This window comes from Botrytis porri, assembly GCF_014898465.1.
Source record: "Botrytis porri strain MUCL 3234 chromosome Unknown BPOR_007, whole genome shotgun sequence".
Classification (NCBI taxonomy): Eukaryota; Fungi; Ascomycota; class Leotiomycetes; order Helotiales; family Sclerotiniaceae; genus Botrytis; species Botrytis porri.
Window position 1 is genome coordinate 436,494 of NW_024066081.1, and position 24,582 is coordinate 461,075.

At 37.4% G+C, this 24,582-nt stretch overlaps 6 protein-coding genes across 6 annotated transcripts; 3 read left to right on the forward strand and 3 right to left on the reverse strand.

The window, feature by feature from the left end:
• Positions 1–357: 357 nt before the first annotated feature.
• On the forward strand, positions 358–1,458 carry EAF01_005489 (uncharacterized protein; the record flags this gene model as incomplete). The annotated part of the gene is made up of 2 exons (XM_038913742.1): positions 358–1,102; positions 1,151–1,458. The coding sequence occupies 2 exons, from the start codon at positions 358–360 to the stop codon at positions 1,456–1,458; spliced, it is 1,053 nt and encodes a 350-aa protein (XP_038770191.1).
• Positions 1,459–12,066: 10,608 nt separating this feature from the next.
• Positions 12,067–13,533, reverse strand: EAF01_005490 (uncharacterized protein). The gene is made up of 2 exons (XM_038913743.1): positions 13,026–13,533; positions 12,067–12,945 (listed from the first exon to the last, which is right to left on the reverse strand). The coding sequence occupies exons 1-2, from the start codon at positions 13,146–13,148 to the stop codon at positions 12,433–12,435; spliced, it is 636 nt and encodes a 211-aa protein (XP_038770192.1). The 5' UTR covers positions 13,149–13,533; the 3' UTR covers positions 12,067–12,432.
• Positions 13,534–16,938: 3,405 nt separating this feature from the next.
• On the reverse strand, positions 16,939–19,605 carry EAF01_005491 (uncharacterized protein). The gene is made up of 4 exons (XM_038913744.1): positions 18,465–19,605; positions 18,241–18,337; positions 17,111–18,191; positions 16,939–17,052 (listed from the first exon to the last, which is right to left on the reverse strand). Exons 1-3 carry the CDS (start codon positions 18,881–18,883, stop codon positions 17,394–17,396), a joined length of 1,314 nt encoding a protein of 437 aa, XP_038770193.1. The 5' UTR covers positions 18,884–19,605; the 3' UTR covers positions 16,939–17,052; positions 17,111–17,393.
• A 259-nt stretch (positions 19,606–19,864) lies between these two features.
• Positions 19,865–20,917, forward strand: EAF01_005492 (uncharacterized protein; the record flags this gene model as incomplete). The annotated part of the gene is made up of 1 exon (XM_038913745.1): positions 19,865–20,917. The coding sequence occupies one exon, from the start codon at positions 19,865–19,867 to the stop codon at positions 20,915–20,917; it is 1,053 nt and encodes a 350-aa protein (XP_038770194.1).
• A 329-nt stretch (positions 20,918–21,246) lies between these two features.
• EAF01_005493 (uncharacterized protein) lies at positions 21,247–21,824 on the reverse strand (the record flags this gene model as incomplete). Its single annotated transcript, XM_038913746.1, has 2 exons — positions 21,247–21,705; positions 21,789–21,824. 2 exons carry the CDS (start codon positions 21,822–21,824, stop codon positions 21,247–21,249), a joined length of 495 nt encoding a protein of 164 aa, XP_038770195.1.
• A 1,308-nt stretch (positions 21,825–23,132) lies between these two features.
• On the forward strand, positions 23,133–23,929 carry EAF01_005494 (uncharacterized protein; the record flags this gene model as incomplete). Its single annotated transcript, XM_038913747.1, has 4 exons — positions 23,133–23,445; positions 23,505–23,633; positions 23,696–23,814; positions 23,873–23,929. The coding sequence occupies 4 exons, from the start codon at positions 23,133–23,135 to the stop codon at positions 23,927–23,929; spliced, it is 618 nt and encodes a 205-aa protein (XP_038770196.1).
• Positions 23,930–24,582: the final 653 nt, after the last annotated feature.

A 24,582-nucleotide genomic window follows, 5' to 3' on the forward strand; every position in this document is an offset into this window, starting at 1 on the left:
ATTTTTCATTATCGGCCAATAAGGGCTCGCCAATTCCAATATTCGCAGAAGAATTTCCCTTTCTCTCAACTCCTAGTGGTCGAAAAGATTGCTTAATAATTAAATTTCAAGAATTATCAAGAATTAACATCTCCGAAACCCTTTGACCAAACCTGATAAGAAATAATATTTGCTCAGCACCCGTACATAAGGAAGATACTGTGAAAATTCTATCCTTCTGACATCACCTTTTCTTCCAGTTCCTGTCATTTTCTTCGAGGAGTTATTCTGCTGTCAAACTTGACACGATTAGCACAATACTCAACAAGTTTATTATAGAAAGAAAGGGAGCGTTTAATCGCCACCAACGACCCCGCCATGGCCCCCTCTGTCACTATTGACAATTCCTCCGATTTCAGTCCGATACCCACAAACTTCAAGACGACTTCATTCAATCCTCGCACACTACTCCTTGCTCCTCCCTCTATCGCTAGTCATGAAGAAAAATTGAGAAATGTTCTTGCTACCCATGATAGAACTGTTACCGATTTACAGATGCTGGATCGTCTCTCTGCAGGATTAGTCACACTTCCAGAATCAACCTACGATTTAGTCCTCATTCTCACCGATGCCGATGGTACACGAGTCGAATCTAAAGGGTTGTTAACAAGAGATGTATTTGAAAAAATTACACAAGCTTTGAAGGCAGGTGCAAAGTTGCAGGCACAGGATGGTACCTTTGGACAAGAAATCGATGGTACAGAATATCAGGAGGCTATTTTGTCTGGTTTGGTAGCAGAAGGAGGGGTAATGCTCAAACCCGATCATAGCGCGAGTATTGCAGTTCCTCTACGACTCCGCAGAAAGGACAATAGCAAGAATGCAGCTGTTTCAAGCGCTGGCCCTGCAGTATTACTACAAGGCAAGAGAAAGAGTGTAGATATGGCAAATGATGTGCCAGAGAAGGACGTACTAAAGGTGGATTCGTCAAAGAATGATGCACCAAAGGGAGTTGGCTTCATTGATTTCAGTGACGACTTTGATGCGGAGGACGATGACGATGAATTAATTGATGAGGACACTCTTCTCACTGAGGAGGATATGAAGAAACCTCTTGCTATTCGTGAGTAATTGATATATTCCATTCTCAATTGTTGCTAATACCTCGCAGCTCCTGAGTGTGCACCAAGAGCTGGAAAGCGTCGTCGCGCATGTAAGGATTGCACATGTGGCCTTGCCGAAAAGATTGCAAAGGAAGATGCAGACAAACGAGCAACAGCCGATAGCCAACTTCAAGCTCTTAAGCTTGATGCAGACGATCTAGCTGAAGTAGATTTCACAGTCCAAGGAAAAGTTGGATCTTGTGGAAACTGCAGCTTAGGTGATGCATTCCGTTGTGATGGCTGTCCTTACATCGGTATGCCTGCTTTCAAACCAGGTGAGGAGGTTCGACTTCTCAACAATGATATTCAATTGTAGACACTTTTACTTCATTCGAGGAACGGGGTTTTGGCGTCGCATCACTACGGGTGGAGTTGGGTATTGGACTAGGAGTCATGCATAGAGTGATATACACAGTGTGGGGCATAATTGCAATAGTGTTTTGATGCAGTATGGAATGGAATGGATTGGTATGTTATGTTATGGTATGGTATGTTATCATATATACGGACCAAGGTATCTGGTTTGTTGCCGAAGGCCATGCAACATAGGAAAAGCTCAACGACCGACGGATCTTCCTATGAAGATCCAAGTCACAATCATACGAATAAGATAGATTAACTGCATACTTGAGAATACCTAATCATGTTATGCATCAATAGTTGTGTACTGTTGTCTTTCCTCTGATAATAAAATCCCTTCAAGCTGCTGATAGTCTCAGTTCGCTTTTGTCCATGCAAGGTGAAGTTTAGTGAGGAAGAGAGGTCAATCAACCTCTTTCCAACATGTACTTTGCAGGTCAATGGCAGTACTTTTAGGACTTGATATATGTATACCTCAATCTTTTTCTACAGACCTCTTTATATCCTCTTAATTCTCCTTTCCTCACGTAAACGCGGATCGCGCGATCAGATCTCCTCACTTTCCCCACTTCATTAGTAAATCGATCACCATTCCTTATCAACCAACACCAACACATCATCATATCACACCACATAACATAACATATCAAGGCAGTCACAGACTCACCGTTCACATTGTTGTTTACGATAGATCTGCACACCGCTATATATGATCTTATCTCGGCGTACTTAGTACGCTTCGCAGGCTTAACATAAGTAGTTCGGATAATCTCCATAACCTGCGAGTTCGGCCAACGAGAGGAGTGGGGTTCATAGTGTTCCACTTCCCCGCTTGACCCCTCAAGTCCTCTGTTGCCCCTCATTCACATTGGAGAAGAGGACTGGCTTTTCGGAAAGATGATCGATATAACTTTCTCACTTGTACGTCAAGCTTTACATGATGTGATTTTTGTGATAGATAACGGTACAAGTTACCGATATTCGACCATTTACTATTGGTGACGGACTCAAATAAGACACAGCTTAGTGCAGGGGAAAATAAGACTCTGGGTGGATGGAACAACTTGGTATTTAGTTTGGATATTCCGATATCGTCCTATTATGGTCCCGAATTTCTCATTTTTCTTCTGTTATTCGTTTGGTGATGGGACTGGTGTTCAACAATTTTCCAGAGAGGGGAATTACCCCTCAGTAGTTATGCAACAGAAAGATAAGAGGATATTTGTATTGTGTTGATAGGTGAGAGGCGAAGAATTTAGGGGATGATCCTGGGGCTTGAGGGGAAGCGAAGATGTCTAGAACCGAAAGCCCGGAGTACCCCTCTTGTAGATGTGCAACATTTCTTTCTTTCTGTGTTGATATATTCCGTTAACTTCATCTGAAAATTGTTAACTGCTCGAGCCCCACTTCCTTTAGTTAACAACTTATGTAGAGTTCGGGCTGTTCGATACCTTTTCCTTGGAGAAGAGTGAATATTCAAGAGGCTCTAATCTTCTTGGAAGACAAATGGAAGGCTTGTGTATCTACAATCTTCTTGGCAATGAGGAGTCGAGTGATGATCCTTCCTCAGTCATGCTTAGTATACAGATCTGTCACATTGGCATTACGCATGTCATGCTATCGCCTCCTTGGTCAACACCTTTAAGTTTCTGCAGCCCAGGTTCTATGAGACTGAGCGGGATGTTTGAAGGATCCGAAAAGGTATATTCAAACTACCTGAGATGTGGACTTTGAGGTTTATACTCTATCACATTAACATTCCAGTGATAGCGTGCTACTTTCTGATTATGCAGAGTCAAGAGATGATACGTTCTCAATGATGCCAGCTAGTCAAAGAGCAGGTTTCAGGAAGTATTAAAGTTTAAATATCATCATGTCATATGCCAATTCGGGTTGGAAGCTCTCTTCCGATTCATTGAAACTCAACTCTCCAGTCATTAGATATGTGATGCAATAAATATCCTGTTATCCTGTTACCCATCAAGGTTCTTCGAGGGTCTGAAGTCCAGACCTTTCCCATTTCTCATTTCATGAGGGATAACGTTCAGACGTCAAATAAAGTTAAGATTATGAGCTAGAAAAGTTAAGAGGGACACATATAGCAACTATAAGAGAAAAGAACCCGACGAGACAGTTCTTGTCGACGTGTCTAAAAGTATTGCGTGGCAATCTATACACGCAAGTTCATCCGGATCGACATAGGACTAGGCAGAACAGTCTCGCGAATTTTCTTCAACCCCCTCATTTACCCCTCTCCCGATATGCAACAGGAAAGTTGATGATGGTAAATATCCTATCAAGATTTATCCTCATACTGGTATCTTCACTAATGGACACCATGGCGTGTGGGTTTCTTCCGCTTTCAAAGTCGGAAGCTTATGGCGCTGTTAATGTTTTCTTCATTCATATAGCGTCTTCAAAGTAAGAAGTAATTATAATGAGGTGATAATGCGAGATGATACTAACGTGCAGACTGCAAATATCATCTCACACCTGTCTCTATACAAACAGCAGACAGTTTTTCTCCGTAGTTTGCGTTATTTGGTGCCAATATCTTTAGGAAGTTCCTTCCAAAAGTAGAGACATAGAGCGAAAACCACATTCACCGATGCCAGGCTTCTAATATCTTTCTTTCGTTTTGATTTCCGGAATGGGGAATGCCACAATAGTATGTTTCAGGGTCAGTATTCGATACTCATACGCCTATAATTCCCAGCTCTCCTCAAACTTAGAATTTTGAACTAACAAAGAAAACACACACAAACATCTGTGATTATCTAGCGCGCGATCTTTCCATCTACCTACTTTCCTCATCCTAACCTTTCTCCTCTTACCTCTCTCTTAATAAATAACATTCATCCTTCTCTCTTCTCTTCATTGCCCATAAGAAGTCAAAACAACAATACTATATACAGTGCTCTAAGTAACAAACAACCGCAAGAAATACAGTATAACAGCTTCATATCTCCATATATAGACACAAGTTACAATAGCTCATAAACCAACCAACCATCCTGTCGGACTTCCAAAATCAACACCTGATTCCTAAAATCCCCAAATACCTTATCATCCCCAGAATCTCTCTTCACCAGTACCGTCATCAAAGATCTCTCTTGTCAGACCATGGTGATATATGTATCAGAAATCACAATTAGCAGAAAACTCCTAGCTTCTCAATGTTGGAGATTCATATCTTTTGATGGGATAACTTGAATTCAGTAAGTAGAGAAGCGAAAAGAAAACCGAAAGAGAAACAAAAGCAGAAAATTACATTCGAAATAAACGAGGAAAGATCTTATTCCTGCAGAGAGACTTTACATCTATTCATCTATTCATGCATTCATTCATCTACCTCGAGTGGCTGAAGACGTATAGTTGAGATGTGGGATCAGAAACTTCTATTCTACTTTTCATTACTGAGATCTGTCACTTGTTAGTTGGTCCGCACTGTCTTCTTGGAGTATAGGCCTGGAGATCTCTCATGGAGAGATGGAGAGATGGATATATCAAAAAGCTTTTTAGATGTGTAGAGCTCGTGCACGTATCTCAAGTCTCTGGAAATAACTAGGCGTGATTGGATTAGATATGCCATAGAAGATTTCGGTAAAATGATATGATATGACATAATATGATATGAAATGATTCTGATTGTTTTCTTAAAGTTTTGCATCTGTAGGTCTGAGTCGAAAATCGAAAGGTGGGAGATATGATTCATTTGGAGGAAATCAAATGTGTGGGATCATTGGTATATAGTTATACACTCCTGAGATATCCTCGATACGTACATACTCATTCCTCTATTGGGAATATGTGGTTGATATAGATCATTTTTTGACTTGAGATGTATGTATGTATGTATGTATATATAAAGACACAAAATTCCCCGGTGAAAGATATCCAATCTTTTTCTTCACTTCTCTCTCAGATCACACCAGTTTTCTCTTTCCGTGTGTATGCCAAAATTTCGCTTTTACTAAGGGCTAGTTTGAATGTCAATTCCGATCAGAATCCACTGAATAATCTGCTTTTTTCTATCACAGCAAATTCCGTAATAGTATTTTTTCATTCTTAAAAAGACGAATGTTTATATTTCGTTTTCTTATTTGTATATCGATTTCAATATAAAATCTATAAAAACAAAAAGAAGTAAAATATATATATATAATATAAATATATATCTTTATATAAAGAAATCCAAATTTTCAATTTGTTATTATTATTTGAATAATTAAATAAACAAATATAGAGATACTTTCATTTCAATTAAAACGACTATAGGAATAGTACTTTATTTAATTGAAATTAAAATCTAAACTTTAATTTAAAGAACTTAAAGCTTTAGACTATATTTATTAGAGCTTTAGATTATAAAAGCTTATGAAAGCTTATAAATTTATAAAATTTTCGATTAATCGAAAACAATAACTACTTTTCCTAATCATTCTTTTTGATTCACGTTTTTTAGTTTTTTATACAAATTAATAGAAAATATAGAATAAAATATAAATTGAATTTAAGGTTTTAGAAGATCTATAAAATTTTCTATTGATTTATAAAAAATATACAAAATCTGTTATTTTAAATCATTTTCTATTCAAACAGAAATCAGGAATTTGTCGTCAAAATGAGCGGGGTATTCGACAGAATCTGATCGGATTGATACATTCAAACTAGTTCTAACTAGATGAGAGGTTGATACTGAATACCATATTATATAGTTCGACATATAATCCAACACCACAAAGGCCACCTCACCATGTCTATATTTCAAATCAATCACACGACACTACTTTTGTAGATACCTACCTAGATATGTAATTCGAATTTGAAAGTCCTCAAAGCCCTTGATTATGTGCTCGCTGTTCTCCCATGGACATTCCAATTCTAGCCATCTAACCTATTTTCAGTTTGCCAAAGATGCGGTCAGTCTAGATATATAATCATCAATGTAAAGATTCTAACATTTTGTCTTGGGGATTTTGTATTCTCCCGGGTGTATCTCATATCTTATATCAACATGCAAGATTAAGATTTGTAAGGAAAGTTACCAGCTTATACTCAACAAAACCTGTCACACTTACTAGGTACTTCTACCCCTCTCAGATATAAGCACAACATAAACATAAAGCAAAGAAACTACTCTAGATACCTAGGTGATAATAATTACCCTCCCCCCCCTTAGTACCAGCTCTTAGAAATTCAATCCCTAGGAAACTTCGCTCACATCACTATACATATTAAAATCCTCCCAGATTTCAACATTTTTAAATATAAATATTAATATCAATATCACATATACAACTCATTTACATTTATATCTTAATTCTTATTTAAGTTGGGTACTCTATTTTCAAGCTATTTCTATTTTAAATCACTCTTTATTATTAAAAATTTTAAAAAATAGATTTTTTTATTTTTTTTATTTATAAATAGAATTTATTGAAAATTTGTATATATATAATTCAAATCGTTTTGAATCTAATCTGAAATTTTTAGATTTTTAGGATTTTTTTATATTGAAATCTAAAACTTCAAAATATCGATTTTTAAATTTATATAGAAATCACATACAAATTTAAAACTTTTATAAAATCTTTAATAACTTTTTAATAAAAATAAACTAAAAAGTTTTATTATAAGTTTATAATATATTTATTTTGAAAAAATAAGAAAACATAGAAAACTTCTTATAAATAAATATTTAAAAGAATACCCTCGAAATTACAGGGATTATTTATACTATTTCAAACTCACTGTATACTGTATCTTTATATCTATTAATTTTTTTGGATTTTTTTTTTTGAATTTCTATATAGATTTAAGCGCAAAACTTTCAAAAAAATATACAATTTTCTTTTAATAATTGTTATTAAAAAGTTATTAAAGATTTTATAAAAGTTTTAAATTTATATATAATTCTTATATAAATTTAAAAAATCGATATTTTAAAGCTTTAAATCTTAATATAAAAAAATCCTGAAAATCTAAAAATTTCAGATTAAATTCAAAACGATTTGAATTATATATATACAAATTTTCAATAAATTCTATTTATAAATAAGAAAATTAAAAATTCTATTTTTTGAAATTTTTAATAATAAAGAGTAACCTAAAACAAAAATAGCCTGAAAATAGAATACTCGACTTATCTATTACTAAGAAAATATTAAGATGATATCATTACCATCTCATTCTATTTCATATCACCTCATTCGATCTATACTACTTCTCTTTATGTACCTAGGTATATAAATATATAGCAAAATGACAAAATAAGTAAATGACTTCCATCTAAATGCTATAAAATTCATCCCTTTTATTATAAAGAGTACCAAACTCCAAACTCCAGACTACAAACTCCAAGACCGAATAAGCGAAGGATTCAGACTACTTGAACTAACACCCCTCTTCTCCCCCCTCTTCCTTCTCTTCCTTAGTATACCTACCTACCTAATTACCTCCTATACACCACAGAAAAGCCAAGCTTCAAGAGTATCATCATATCCCCATCCCCATCCCCATCCCCACTTAAGAACCTACATCATCCATCTACCAATCTCAAGTCTCAAACAACCTAGAAGTTTTCCTTCTCTTCCCATCATATCCCATCGCTATCCCACCCTTTCCCTATCCCATCACTATCAAACGTATCATAATCAGCGCCCCAATCTCGAGAGAGAAAGAAAGTATCATCTACATAAATGCATCCTCGCACGCCACAAATCGACCTCAAAATGACCTCAAAAATTATATCTAAGAAATATATCTCAGTAAATGTAGGTAATTGTTATTCATCACATATTACATATTACAGCACCATGTACTTGATCTGATTCGGTAAATAAGTAATCTGCACCCCCTCTTCCCTTCCCCAAGTGTTACAATATACACTCACCCATCCATCTCTATACCTCCTCCTCAAGAAGAGAAATCTCATGAACTTTCTTTCTCCCCCCTCTATAATCATCTCAACTTCTCTAACCCTCTAGCCCTCTGATCTCTAACACACCACACTAATTTCACATCTCACACCACACCACATCCTACAAACCAATAAACTCGAAACATAAACAAAAATCTAACCAAGAGATCCCATTATTGAATATAAAACATAGCATAACAACATTCATCCTATTGTGCGTTTATCCATCTTTATTTCTTCTTCCCCAAGCAAACAAGACCTCTTCTCAATACTTTATATACTATCTCATCCCATCCTACATACATCCCATCATAAACTCTAATCTATACCCCTCCATCCAATCCATCCCATCCTACACTCCAACCCCGTACCCGTCCCTCCCTCCGGATCCCTCCCTCCCTCCCTCCCCTCCCCTCTCACCTACCCAACCATTCCCAGATTGTTAGACCACAACTAATGTATCAGGTATGATACAATACCATACACAACCAAGTAAAGTAACCAACAACACAAGCAAAAGCTCACTTGATAAGATCCAAAAATCTAGAGATCATAAGGTTAATGATATAACTTAATTATAGTATGGAGTTGCATCGTCATCATCATCACCACCATCATCAAAATAAAACAACTAAACTACTACTCCGATATCCTCTCCTCTCCTCTCATCTCCTCTTTTCCCCATCTATATCGAGGCAATATAATACACACCTACAGATACCCAACCTTCTATCTTCCACAGGAAAAAAAAAGAAGTACTATACTCATACTCGGCAAAATCATTAAAGATGTACAGTATAAACTAAAATTGAATATAACTTCTACAAATATTATTTTACTTCAATAAATTTTTTTACAATAATTTATATATATATTTTCTATATAAATATAAGGTTTTGTAAAATTTGGATGAAAAATAAAAAAAGATAATATATTAAAATTAATAAGTTAATAATAATAAGTATAATTTTATATATTTCTATTAATTCTAAATCTCTTATTTTTATATCTTAAAATCTAATTAAAAGTTAAATAATATCTTACTAAGAAAAGAGTTTTCTTTTTGATTTCTTAAAATAAGAAAGTTATTAAAGATTAAAGTTGAATAAATAAATTAAATTTTCTACTTAATATTCTTGATATTCTTGAAAATGAGTGAATTTATTTATTTAAAAATGATCTTTTTTTATATTTCAAATATAAATAACTTTTTCAATTATAAATGAATCTTTATAAAAATATGTATATTGAAAAGTAAGGTTTTATTTAATAATATATTTAAATCTCGATATTAAAAGTATTAAATCAATTGAATTATTAAAGATCGAAAAATTATTTAAAAATATGTACTTTTTAAGTAAATTCAATAAATTTAATTACTTTTATTTTAATCATTTTAATTTCAATTTTTTTTAGAAACTTTTATATACTATAATTATTATATTTATTAATTATATACATCAATTCTAGCTTATTTTATTTAAAAATATTAAAATTATAAATGTTTTTAGTTTATATTATACATCTATATGTTACGGGAGCTGCCTCTAGGGTCACATGGAAGTGTCTAGAGATCTCTCGAGGTGGTTTAGACTAAACTTCAAGTAGGAATTCAATAAGGTTGTAACTGGTTGCAATTCTCGTAACTATAGTATGAAACTAATGATTGATCTTGAGCACGAAGCTCTACATTGTAATGAAACCCATTCCCTTATATAGACCTTCGTTCCTTGTTGTCCCATTGATCCCATCGTGTCCCACCAGGTGGGAGCAGTGGGATCCAGTGGGAATCTCTAATCCCGTGACTTTCTGATCAGGTGACTCGGTATGTTAGATGTCGTCGTAACACTATAATTATTTCGTCAAGTATAAAATTCGTTTGTATATAATTATACATTTTCTTTATTCATTTATAGAATTCTATCAAGATTTCAAATGAAAATCTAAATTATATTAGTATTATAAAAATCTAAAAAAAATTTGAAAATTTAAATTACTATTAAAGTATTGCAGGTTATGCGCTTAGTAGGGGATTGACTAGGCTGAATTGGGAATAGTACTATAATAGTACTATATGGGAAGCTTAGGCTTGTAGAATTTATAAATAGAATTACTATTATTATTGAAGCTTGAATTGTTATTATATTATATAATCTTGAATATATATAAAAGTGAGTATTAGAAAAAGATTTAAATATAGAAATCTAAGTCATTTATTTATGCTTTTTTCTTGTCCTTTATATAGTTTATAATATATAGATAGTGTATATGAAAATTCTGATTTGAAATCAATTTCTTTATTAATTTCAAATCAATTTTATAATAAAGAAAAATTAATATTGCATTTGTCATTCCGCATTTAAACTAGCTTCTATATAATATTTCAAATTTTTCAAAATAATGAATTATTATTTTGAATAAAGAACTAATAAAGGATTTCTTTTTAAATAAAGAATTCTTTATTTTATTTTATAATAATATTCTTCCTTATATAAAGAAAATAAAGAATATAAGAAATTTTTCTTATAATATTGAATTTTTATTATTTTATTATAATAATAGAATTTTATTATTATAATTAGTTCCCTTAATATTATAATAATATTAAGTGATGTAATTAATATTTATTAAAAACAATATAAAGAAAAAGAGTTTTTATAATATAAAGTATAACAATTTCGAGCTAAAATAAATCATTTAGAAAAAATCCTAAATATTATAATTTTTTATATATATAATTTTTTATGATTTTTTATCATTTTTTATTATTTTTTATTATTTTTTATCTTTTTTTATCATGTTTTATAGTTTTTTATAATCTTTTATAATCTTTTATAATTTTTCTAATTTTTTCTAATTTTTCTTTTTTCTTTTAAAAACAATAATAAATCATTAAAATATAAATATAAAAAATAGCTCGATTTTAATATATTTTTAAAATGACCTCTAATCATCATATACTCCTACTAACTACTTATTAAAATCATACTAAAATTCATCAAAAAATTCATCAAAACTTATAGAATATACTTCTAATTTTTAAATGATAAAATCCAAAATTTATATAAATAATTGTAATATAATTTGATTAAAAATTACAAAATTTATTATTAATAAATTTCTATATTAAAGAATAATAAATCAAAGCTAAAAGAAAAAGAATCTTTAAAATACTAAAATTTATTAATAAAATAACACGCGAAAATTATAAACTTTTATAAATATATTTTTAAATCATATAATTAACGATTCAAAAAAATTCAAAGAGTATTAAAAATATATCTTTATTAAATATTAATATCGAAATAATATATATATATATATATTAAAATTCGAATCAAAATATCTAGGTAAAGTTGTTGGTTTTATATATAATAAAAGTAGTAAAATGACTTTTTAAGGTGTGATTTTGAGAAGTAACTAGTAGTAGTGTGTTAGTCCTATATATGATAATATAGTCCACATGCTAATGAACCACGCTAGTCTATTTCAATCTTCTCTCTGATGTGAAAATAAAATCTTTTGAGAGACAATAATTTAGTTTAATAGGTAGTCAAGATCATGATCCATTGTATAAAAGTCACTTCACTCCGATCAAAAAGAGTCACCGAAAAATATCAAAATGAGAAGCAAATAGATGAATAGATAGGTAAAAAGGTGTCTTGACATTCAATTAATAAAACTAAGCAATATTGAATCCCCAACCACGAGATCCTTCAAATTCCCCATCATTCCTCCACCTTCACCTTCAGCAAAGGCGAAAGACAAAGACAACTCAAAGTAAAGCAAGCAAGCAAGCAAGAAAGTAAAAGACAGACACCCCAAAACCCAATCAAGCCACAAACTACCCAAGTAACTCGGTAGTAGACTAGAAAAGAAAAGATCATAACGTCATCAAGGATCTCTAGCTCTAGCTAAGCGTAGCGAGCGAGTCCCCCCTCCCATCTACACCCATCTATCAATCAATCAATCGCTCCATCAATCCCTCCATCCCACACACGAAAAAACCTAAACGGCAACTTTCTTCTCACCCCACACATCCTCACGAAGACTCATCCACAATTCCTTCAAAACACTCTGTTCACTATCTCTTCCAACGAATTTCTCTCTCATCTCCTCTCCTCTCTTTCTCACTCCCTCAACCCACTGTCCCAAATCCACTGCACTCTCCGCCTCATTGCCAACTATCTCCGTAAGAACATTGACCTGTGAAACTACCTCTTCCGGCTGCGCACTCACGATATGAACTTCCTGTGTGGGAATCGCGGTATCGATTGATTCTTTAACCGGTTGAGAAGCATAGTAGTTATCAGGAAGAATGGGAACGCGGACAGTAAATGCATTGAGAGGTTCTTCAGCGGGGAGACGAGGAAGAATGAGATAATCGAGAGTAGAAGGGGAAGCGACGGGACGAGCGGCGCTGGTGCGGAATCCTTGCATGAGACGGATGGTTTTGATAGAAGGGGGAGATGGTCGATGGGTGGTGGTGATGGTGCGTTCGTGGGAGAGGTTTGAGATGAGCTATTGATGAGATGAATGGTTAGTTTTGGGTTTATTTTCTTGAGGAAGAAATAGGGAGGAATTGGGATGAATATACTTACATCAGATTTGATAGCACTCTTAGTTTTCAGTTGTGCACTAGGACTTGCGACAGTTGAAGTAGTACTCATACATTTCTTCAACACAAGTGTGAATTTTGTGACGGGAGGAGTAACTCGAGACATATTGATTTGATGTGATGTGATGTGATGTGATAAGATAGATTGACAATTCGGAGTGAAGATATAAAAGAGCTGAAAGTCCGACGTATGTATATTGACAGGTAAATGCGGAGTATCGGCAGATAAGTGTGTTTGTTCGCTGGAACGTGGATTTATGTGTATGTAGGTAGTAGGGATAACCAATTGGAGAATCTGGGTGAAAGATGCAGATGCAAGATGTTGATGTTTATAGGATTGGTATACGAGAGGGAATACAATGACTCGAGAATGAATATCAGAGGAACAAGTAGGTGGATAGACAATATAAAGCCAAGATATCAGATATCAATTGAGAACGATGTATTGAGGAAGAGTAATAAGAGGAAGAGAAAAAAGGTCATGGGATATCTACACCGTCTTTATATCCTTTATACTTTTACATAGTCCATTCATCGTCCATTCATTGTCCATTCATAGTCCATACATATAAACCTTACATACCGACACCTTTCATTCCACGGCGGGTACTGGGGACGAATACTTCCTATCATGGATATCAGAATTATAATCATAATCATAATCATAATCCCAATGCCAATGCCAATGCTAATGCCAATCTAAATCAGATCATATATCATATCAAAACTGTTGAGCTTGTTAGTTATCAACTCCACCTTCCTGTTCCCCTTCCCTTCCCTTCCCTTTTCCCCATTCAAGGTTCGGAGTCCGGTACTGGTACAACACAAGTTGCCATACGAATCTACGATAAGCTGAATCACAATCAAATCTCAGTCACACACACGTGGATTCTCATTTAACCATTACCATTATCCAAACTTTAATTGATGTGCAAGACTATGTTCTGACTACATACAGACTATACAGACTATATACAGACTACATCCGCACCACGTACAGATTACACACTACGGAAGTATATCTGATTCGATATATCCCCGAACCCCAGTCATAACATATCAACTTCGCAAGGCGAAGCATAAGAAGGTTACATTCCATTGTTTCCCCGACGGTGCTAAAGTTACGGAGTACTCTGTACAAATCGCAAATCGCAAGTCGCAAGTCGCAAGTTTCAAGCATCCATTCTTGCATGCAAGGATAAAGCTTTAGTAAAGCTCAAGAAAAGTAACCAACCAACCAACTAATAACCCTCGAGCTTCTCTCGAGCTTCCCTCCTCCTCCACAAGGTTTCCCAAAATCCCCAAGTAAAATTCAATCTCAATATCCAAACATCTAACCATCTAACCATCCAACCATCCAACCTTCCAAACCTTCCAAACCTTCCAAAAACCCATCCCTCAATAATCTATCCTATCCACCGTCCGTGTCCATCAAAGTGACATGGCTAGCCCCCATCTAATGATTCTAATCACCAATCATCCCTCAAAACAGTAAGAATCAGTGGAGAAAGATCACCCAATAAAAAAGTGGATAGATTATACTAATAGCATTCGCATCTTCCATTATCTATACCGCTTCCAGGACACCGTGGACTAAACCTAGATATTTATTTATAAAATTGATGATCCATAATCCATTGAGGAATTTTGTTGAGAAACTCGAGATTCATCTACCTTGCGAGGAATATTATGTTATGTAACTTATGTTATGCTATCTCGAGGTTATCCATCACCGCCTTCTTTCACAGTGTACAGTGTACACATCAACGATCAATAAAAAAAGGAGGTAGGTGGAGAAACGGCGTAGATCATCGTGTACGAAGTACGAAGTATGTAAATCCCGGTGATCCTTGATGACTTGTGAATCGGACCTCGACATGATTGGAAATCCAATTGGAGAGATAGGGGGTTACTGTAGATTGATGGTCTGGAATACCAAAGTCCGGGGAAATGTAATCTTTTGGTCCCGGGAGAGTTGTGGTTGATACTTGAATGGGTGCTTACATTGTACTCGTTGCTTGTTTGAGTGCTGTATGTAGATATATATGTATGTAGGTACCGTTTTGGTGTCAGTTAAAATATATTATATATATATATATATATCTACCACGTCTCAAACAAACAAAAAAGAAAGAAACAAACAAACGAGATCAAATGAAACGAAACGAAACTTGTCACCGTGTAGAAATACTATGCTATATCTAATAGGTAATAGCATTACTCTGTAGATATCATCAGAACCTAGATAGTAGATATCACACATTTATCCGCCCCGAGTTACACGCTGTAAAACACAATACAGCACAGCACAGTACTATACATACATACATACATACATACATGCATGAATCAAAGCATAAACTCTCTCCTCCCTCCCCAAGCCACCTACCAAGCTTAAGCCTCATTCTCGATTTCCTTTCCACTTTCTAAGCCCTAGCTAAGCTACCTGGGTTATACTTTCTCGCCAGCCTTATCCCATCTATCCATCTATCTACTCTGTATCTATCCACTCAATACCAACCATCCACACAATCCCAAGCATATCAATCATACCATACCATACCATACCATACTGCTACCCTACAACAAAATGAAATCCAATAAAACACAATTCAATACCACCCAAGTCCCTCAAGCCCCCAAGCTCCAAGTCCCCAAGTCCCCTCCTTCTCTCCTCCTCTTCCCAAGCCAACACAGCCAGCCCAAAAGCTCAATACCAATAACCCAACCACCTCCTCCAAAACCTCTCTTCCCCATTTTCCATTCCCGAACTCAAACCCAAACCCAAACCCATTTCCCGAACTCAAACCCAAACCCAAAACTTAAACTCACACTCAAAGCTCCCATATCCGCCTCACGAAATACAACCCAAGCAAACACAATCCACTAAGTCCCCTCAACTCATTAAGCCCCACCAACTCATTAAGACTCAAGACTCAAGATTTCAATTTATAAAGTTCATAAACAATTTGGCAACAAACAATTTAGTTAGCAACAAAGCGAGTGAGTATCCCAGACTCCATCTTATCACGATACATTAAGTGACCAACTACCCAACTACCTAATTAACCAAAACAACCCTAGTCCTATTATAATTCTCTTCTCTTCTCTTCTCTTCTCTTCTCTTCTCTTCTCTCATCTTCTCTTCTCTTCTAATCCGAATCCCCGTCCAACCTCAATTCAAGATCAATTCAAGGTCATCCTCTTCTTCTCCCTCTTCCCCTCCCCCCTCTCTTCTCCAAGTACCCCCTTTGTTCCCATACCATAACCCCCCTCCCATCCACTCCCCTCCCACAATAAATTTCGAACCCAGTATCCATCCATCCATTACACACACACATTCAACGCCCATCTCTTATCTCTTGTCTCTTGTCTCTTAGCTTGACACAACACAATACAACGAGTACAACAGGCCCATCCACCTCAAATCTCAAATCTCAACCCCTCTTCCAAATCAAACAATCAGAAAAGTTCCCAACCCCCAATAAAGAATCCACTCATCCAATTTGCACACTCACTAACCTCCATCAATACCCAAACCCTATAGAATTCCCTCAGCATCTTCCTTTCCTTTCCTTTCCTTTCCTCGTCCTTGGTATCACTACTTATTAATATCAAAATACATCTTGGACAAACATTTGATCAACGCGCAATATCACCTACATAGCGATCTCAATTAATCAAGTGGACCATCTCAGACAGCTAGACAGATTTCTTGAAATGTTTCTGGAACATGTCAATATCAAAATCAAAGTCAATGAATATCATGGCGGGGAAGACAAACCCCCCCAAAAGCAATAACAAAAAAGAAATGAAGGAAAAATAACGAAAGAAGCAATACCAACATTCAAACGCAAGGCACAGAAAACAGATTCTAAAGTTTTTTGTTATTGTTATTATTCTTCTTATCCGTAAAACGGACATGGTGATGGGATCCTTTTGGCCTTCAAAAGGGTATCCCCAAGTAATAAGTTATGCTCTTGTTCTTGCTCACTCTCCCGCTCCAGGTCCTGACTCCCAATGCATCAGTGATACCACCCAAAGCTTCTTGCATAAGCGTCAACTCACTTCACTTATATTCAACCGCCCCACAATAGTAGATCTGCCCACTGTAAACGCCACGCTATGCTAAATTCGCATCACAATTATATTCCCCTCTCCAGATCCAGACGCTTGTTTCGAGTCATTTATCGATAGACCCGGGGATTAGTCTTTTGCCGTCTCTGCCATTTTAAAATGTCTTTTACATCTTGCTATTGGCCTTTACGCCATCGCGTCGTCTCATAAATGACCGAGGTATCCAGCCCCGACACATGAAATATGGTATCTCATTGCCTTCTTCAATCATTCTTCAATCAATCTTCCAATGCCCAGTGAGGGATCCATCCATATCTTCCTTTGCTAAATATAGCTCCAGGGCATAGAGAGCCATGGTTGCTGAAACATTAATCCAACGCCATATATTACCACCAGTATTACCACCTTGCATCATCCACCATTCACCCATATTTCCCTCAGAAGTGACAGATGAGAAATGTTGCATCAATAAGCTAGTGTAAACAGCTATCAGAATTGAGGGACTAAACCAACTTAGTAGTCCTAAGATTTTACCCTCTCCTTCACTCTCGTCAAGACCTAAATCCTGAGAAAGAGCTCCAACTCCAGACTCTCGTATGGCTGGTATAATCCGGGTGGCTGCATAAAATACAAAAACCCGAAATGCAAGCGATATAATGATTGAGGGAGTGATTGTCTGGAACGCTGCGTATAGAAAGTAAAAGCTCGAATGGACGAAAGATGGCATTGTCGATAAAACACTCAAAAGAGTTGAGTAAGAAGCCATGATGATAGGAGGGAATGGTGGAAAGTCGGGTTGAACGGGTGCTTGGGGAATCTCATCCGTCGCCGATGGGAGGTAGTCGGTGAATATTTGGTATATGCAAAGTGTGCAATAAGCGAAAAGTAGGGAGCTCTCCACTGGATTGCCTCTACCACTTCCGATACCCCATGCACACAAAAAGACTGCGCAAGTCATAGTGATGCCTATAAGTGTAGCATCGACGTTGCTGATTTGTGGAAAACCCGTGATACGAAGTAAGAAATAAACAGCACTTGAAATAATTGAGGCTGATAGCACAAGTAGCCCAATCTAAATGTTTTGGTAAGCTTAACTACTCAACTGAGAATTTGAAACGTACCATCCATGAATCACTTCTGCGATTTACAAGGTATCTTGTTATTTGACCGGCTGCTTGAATGACCAAAAGAGAGCAGAACCCTTCTGCCATTTGAAATCTGTCATATGATTAGTTTTGTAAAAAGAATGTAAAGTCATCCTTTGGCATAGAGTGGCTCTTCAACTGGCAAAACAGTTTCCTTGGAGTCGAGGAAACCTCTACGCAAAGAGTGGTCGCCTACTTACAATGGTGTTGAATAACGTAGCACTTTATCCCATGTCCCGACTGTCAACATTTCGAGCAGACCTCCATAGCCAAAAACCCATTCTTTTAATTCCTTATCTTTCGCACGCTTGCCATCAAAGGTCCTAGTAACCCAGCCTCCATCACTATCTGCGTCTACTGCAAATCGATTCATGCTCCATATTAACAACCCTGGCAGTATTATCCACTGCGACCACCCAATAAGTTGTATCAATGCCCATCGTATCCTCGAATTATCAGGCGTCGTTAATTTTAACGTCGAATAGAATAAGTAGAACTCGAAAAGGGCGAGGGAGAATGCCAGCCCACATTCTCGACCTCCAACATCGAAGGCTATAGGTATGGAGAGGATTATGGACAAGAGGAAGGTCGCAGAGGAGAGAGCTCGGAAGAACCACATCGGCGAGAACGACGCCGGTGCGTGCTTGACAGCGCGCCCAGCTTTTAAGATAATGGAAGTTTCGAAAGATCTTTGCCCTGGTAGGCCCTAAAAATCGCGTTGAACACGCGCGTTTGAATATATGCGATTTTCGATATCCTAGCTTCTGCCAAACAATGAAATCAACGTTCCGAGAAATGCACTGAACCTAAAGAAGTCCAAGGTCACTCTGCTGACGCCTTATGACCAATATGTGAAATCTCCTTCCCAGATTTACTTCTTAGCTGTTATTGCTTGTCGCCGAATGATATGGTTATTTATGCGTATGTGAGTTCTACAGTAAACGGAAGTACCGAAGGAGAACGGAGTCGGTAATGAAGATGATTAACTTCTAGACGATTTCCCAGGAAGATGGACTTTTATAGAAAGGGAGACGATGGTCGCCTTGATTGGTAGCTCTACCTGGATCTTAATCCAATGATTGTTCTTGTCGCGTGCGTACAATGACGGGGATCCTCCGATAACAGAATTTGGTCGGATTGTGCCTGGTTCTCTCGATAGAATCCTGCAGGAAATTTGGCAACTTGACAAGTTGGGAAATATGATAGCAAGAGGAGCTTTTTGTAGAATTTGACGGGCAAGTCTTTGTCACAGAAGATGAACGATTAGATTTTGGTAGAGAAATAATGACAGATATTCCAGTTCATTTGGGAATATTTGTACCAGCAAGGTAAATTTTGGGAAATGAAGATCGTGGGTAAATTATGAGAGGATGGGATGACAACGCACGTGTAAAAAAGCTAATGCTTAAGTGGAGATTTGCCAGCTCTTACCGCTTTTATTGTCATCTTTGTAGATTAGTCTGGACATTTTGGAGGAGTTCAATGCTTGGAGAAACTTGGACCCAAAATTTGACCCCTCCTTCTCTTGACTTTTCCAATCACAAACATACACCATTTCATCACTAGCTATCGATTTTGAATGTTTAGAAATACAATCAAAATGGCAGAAACAGCAGCAAAAAGACTCAAGACGTCTCCCGTTACCATCGGTACTCACAATGGCCATTTTCACGCAGATGAAGCCTTAGCTGTTTACATGCTTCGACTTCTCCCAACTTATCAATCTTCGGAGCTTATTCGAACTCGGGATCCTAAACTTTTAGAGACTTGTCATACCGTGGTTGATGTGGGAGGTGAATATAACGACGAGACCAAGAGATACGATCACCACCAACGTACTTTCGATACTACCTTCCCAAATCGTCCTACCAAGCTCTCTTCTGCGGGGTTAGTGTATATGCACTATGGCAAGGCGATTATTGCACAACATTTAGGGGTCGCCGAAGATGCGGAAGAAGTTGCTGTTATCTGGAGAAAAATTTACGAAAGCTTTATTGAAGCACTTGATGCTCACGATAACGGTATTTCAGTCTACGACCCAAAAGCCATTTCCGCCGCCGGCTTAGAGAAGAAGTTTAGTGATGGAGGATTCTCGTTAGGTGCTATGGTATCCAGATTGAACCCAAACTGGAATGACCCCACCCCATCTGATCCCGTTGAGGCCCAAAAAGCAGAAGATGAGAAATTCTTGGTAGCCAGTACTAGAATGGGTGAAGAATTTTCAAGAGACTTGGATTACTATACAAAATCATGGTTACCAGCACGATCAATTGTCCAACAAGCATATGCCAAACGCCTACAATACGATTCGAAGGGAAGAATATTGGTATTTGATGGTCAGTCTGTTCCATGGAAGGATCATCTCTACACCCTCGAAGATCAAGAGAACAGCGAGAATAAAGTACTCTACGTTCTCTACCCCGAAAACCCACGTCCAGATGCTAAATGGAGAATTCAATGTGTACCAGTCACTAAGGACTCTTTCCAAAGCAGAAAGCCGTTGCCTGAGGCATGGAGAGGTTTCAGAGACGAGGAATTATCTCAAATTACTGAAATCCCAGGAGGAGTTTTCGTTCATGCAGCAGGATTCATTGGAGGAAACAAGACTTTCGATGGAGCAAGTAAGATGGCAGCAACAGCTGTTGATTTGTGAGATTCACAAAAGTCATGAAAACCATTATTATGAGGCGTTGTTCGGTATCAAAAGCCAAAAGGTTAGATAGGTTCAAGAAATATAGAACCCAGATCAATGAGTCCATACACATTGGAATCTCAAAGAAAATGACTTGATGTATTGACAGCCTTTAAATCCATCGTTTCGTATTGGCATTTAGCTCGACTATCATACCTGGCATAAAAAACGAAAATGTACAGAGAATGCGCCATCCCCTTAAACCATCAAGATCATCATATCATTGAATAGCCCAAAACGCCGAATCCCGCGCGTACGCACACGTAGTAAATTCTCCCACAAAAATACCCTTAACCATTGATTGGAATACCTCCCTGGACAACTGGTGGACTAACACTGCCCTCTCCTGCTTGCTGTGTGTTTGCATCATTCTTCTTATCTGCCTCATCAATGCTTGTCTCGCGGTGCAAATAACTGCTCTCTTTCACTGGACTTCCACTCTGCTGACCCAATCCCAATCCCGCAATGCTACCATGATGTGCAGAGCCAGGTCCAACATTTGTATTGCCAGAACCACCTTGTGCGGCATTGCCAACGCTGGGAGATGAGAGATGGGGGATGTTTTCTGGGAGAGGATGTTCAGATCCAACGCTACCAGTGTCGACGGAAGAGGCCTTGCCGGCTTTGGAGAGCGCATAGTCGCCAGAATCGAAATATTTGCGTTCCTTGAGTTGTTTGGCTAAATGATCGGCTTTGCTAGGGAGTTTGCCATAGAGGCGGAAGAGTCGTTGCTCATCCGGGGAGAGGGACTGCGGGGTCGAAGAGTCAATAAATTGAACGGTATGATAAATTCAAGTTGAGTGAAGAGAGAGATTGAATGGTTACTACTTACCGCAATATCGATCTTGTTCTTTTGCAAAGGGTTCATCTTGGGGATGAAATGAAATTCGGGCGAGTTTCTTTTGAATTCGGATTGGGAGAATTTGGATGGATTTAATAGGTTTTCGAGAATTAAATCGTATGGATTTCTATTTCTGTATCCGAAGTCGAGATTATTTTGTAATCAAATGGTTGTTTACCTCTCTGTCTTCTTTGTCGTTCGAAAGATGTACTCCTACTGTACCCTTTAAATAACCACCGAAGGCACAACCGTAGTGTGAGCGATTGGGTATCAATTTGCGGTTAATGAGTGGATTCAAGAGGAAGTGGTGAATCGCATAGAAAGAGAGACAGATTTGGAAGATTGTACTTTGAGTTATCTGAGTAACGATTTGGAGTGAGAAATATAAAGATCTTATGATTTTTGTTTCGAAATTGAGTTGCACAAGAGAATATTCCTTGGAGGGGAAAAGGGTATTATGGACAGCTCAGAATGACCGATAGCGTTGATGGGTGGGTTGTGTTAAAGGTATGGATGGGTATGGTGGGGTACACTTTTTTGCTCGCTTGGCTGGGCTCAATTGCAGAATTTCGACATCCAGACCTTTTTGCTTGAGAGAGTAAAAAATCTGATCGAACAGCTGAGATAAGATCAAAATCAAGAAGAGGAAGAAGAAAAAGAAGAAGAATTCGGGAAGTGACTCAGGAAAGAAGCTTTCGAGGGTATCAAGGTATACATACTACTATATCATTCTAATCAATGTACGTATCAAAATACACATGCACATATATCTCTCTCCTTTAAGTGGCTACCTTTCTGCATTCCCCTTATCAAACTGGCACAGAACTACCAAGGGATCTATGTCTCTCTAACCTTGGATCGTTTCTTCCCTTTACCCCTTGTAAGCCACGCATACATCCTCTTTCTACTGCCGTATATTTACGGTGTAGATACGCAAAGATCAACCTGAGGACTCAAGGAAAAGGTTAATTCGATTGGCTTTCACAGTTCTCAATATACAATCACGAGATCAATTTCACTCAGATCCCCGCACATCTTTGCATCTTTTATCTTTTTTTTTTCCAAAAGTTTGAAGAAAGCTCCTCGCACAAGGGGTAGCCTCCTGTTACCACGAGTCAGAGTTCAACAACCATATACAATCATCGATCATTTAGCCATCCCTTGGGACTCTTTACCCCGCAACAAAGCAAAACTTACTTCACCTGAGCCACCATCTACTGGGGATTATTTCCGATTCATTGCTCTGCTTTTACCCTTGCACACTTTCCTATTGGTCTCTCCTGTTAATCAAGCTTGAAATCTATATCAGTATCCAGCTAAGATATCTATCTGAAGATGACCCAAAAAACCTACATCGTCGAGCACCTCGATGACGAACTGGGACCATGGTCTGAGCTTGAATATATCACCATAGCCAAAGAGTCTAATCAGGCCGGTGCTAAATTTTGCCTGTCGTCAATTCCTCCCACCTTGACCTTACCCGAGGTCTTGAAGGCCGTGCCGGGTTTCACTGCAGATGACCGGAGTGTCGAAACCTTATATGTCGAAAACAAGTCTCGTGTGTGCTTGCTTGATCCAGCAGCCACTAAGGAATTGAGTCCAGAAGATGGCGACCTGTTTGACGTTTTCCTTTTTGGCGGAATCTTAGGTTGGTACACCGCATTTGCCTTATCTACATAAAGTAGTTGCTAATATGCTGTGCTCTAGGAGATGATCCACCTAGAGATCGAACTTCTGAACTGCGAAAGAAAGGCTTCGAAGGCCGTCGGCTTGGCCCCATCCAATTGACAACTGATACTGCAGTTCGTTGTACAAGAATGGTTACTCAAGATAAAAGTCAGTCAGCTGATTCGGCCTTCCTCCTATCACTCAGAAGCTGTATGCTGACTTGTTTGTAGTTCCGTTGGACAAGATTCCTTACGTTGACTACCCAGAACTTCGGGTCAACAAGAATGAGAGTACAGAAATGCCTTTTCGTTACGTGAAGGACGCCGAGGGAAAACCCATCATGCCAGAGGTAAGCTCACGATTCTTGAAATGGGTTATCTATGCGCAGAAATTAATCGAGAACATAGGGAATGGTTGAACTTATTAAGACAGACACGGAAAAGGGATTTGGTGACATGTTTTAGGAGATTATAATGGAAATTCCGTGAGATATCTAAATACAAAGCACATTAGCACGGGGTAGCAAAGTGTTATGATATGCCACCGCATTGTTTTCATAGCTCCAAGTGAACATCAGAAGTCCAGAGGCTAATATGAGATCATACACACCAAATGTCGTTCCGCAGTTCTAGAAACTTGCTCACTTGAGCTTTGCTGAACATAGGGGTACAAATAATCCTGAGAAATGATGGAAATACAGGCATTAACATCTTTGGACCACAATTAGCAATAAAGTTTTCCCCTCTACCAAAGTACAGAGAATGTTGGGCTTCAGAGGGTTCTTCTAGACCAAATTAGCTTCTTAGGCCTACAATTTTTTAGCTTCTGAAGGTCCAGGTCATGTCGCAGCGGCCTAGGACCATAGGACATCAATATGCGAAACACTCTTATTCATAGGTGGATCTGTTCAAAGACAATGAATTCGAGCAAGGGAAGTCCGAGAACGGGTCACAATAGGTGAATAGTTGATGGATTTTCTTTGTAAAGTTTGTAAAGTCGGCGACGACCGAAAACTTTCGGAAAAATCATACTGCACTTTAACAAGTACATTGCATTGCCTCACAAGAGCTGTACCTATAGCCCTTGATATGATAAATGCAATTTCAGATTTCCTCAA

Coding starts and splice junctions, on each gene's coding strand:
- EAF01_005490 (XM_038913743.1), bottom strand. CDS start 13,148: ATGTCTCGAGTTACTCCTCCCGTCACAAAATTCACACTTGTGTTGAAG. Junction 12,946..13,025: donor AGAGTGCTATCAAATCTGAT/GTAAGTATATTC, acceptor TCTCATCAATAG/CTCATCTCAAACCTCTCCCA.
- EAF01_005491 (XM_038913744.1), bottom strand. CDS start 18,883: ATGTGGTTCTTCCGAGCTCTCTCCTCTGCGACCTTCCTCTTGTCCATA. Junction 18,338..18,464: donor CTACGTTATTCAACACCATT/GTAAGTAGGCGA, acceptor ATCATATGACAG/ATTTCAAATGGCAGAAGGGT. Junction 18,192..18,240: donor GCAGAAGTGATTCATGGATG/GTACGTTTCAAA, acceptor CAAAACATTTAG/ATTGGGCTACTTGTGCTATC.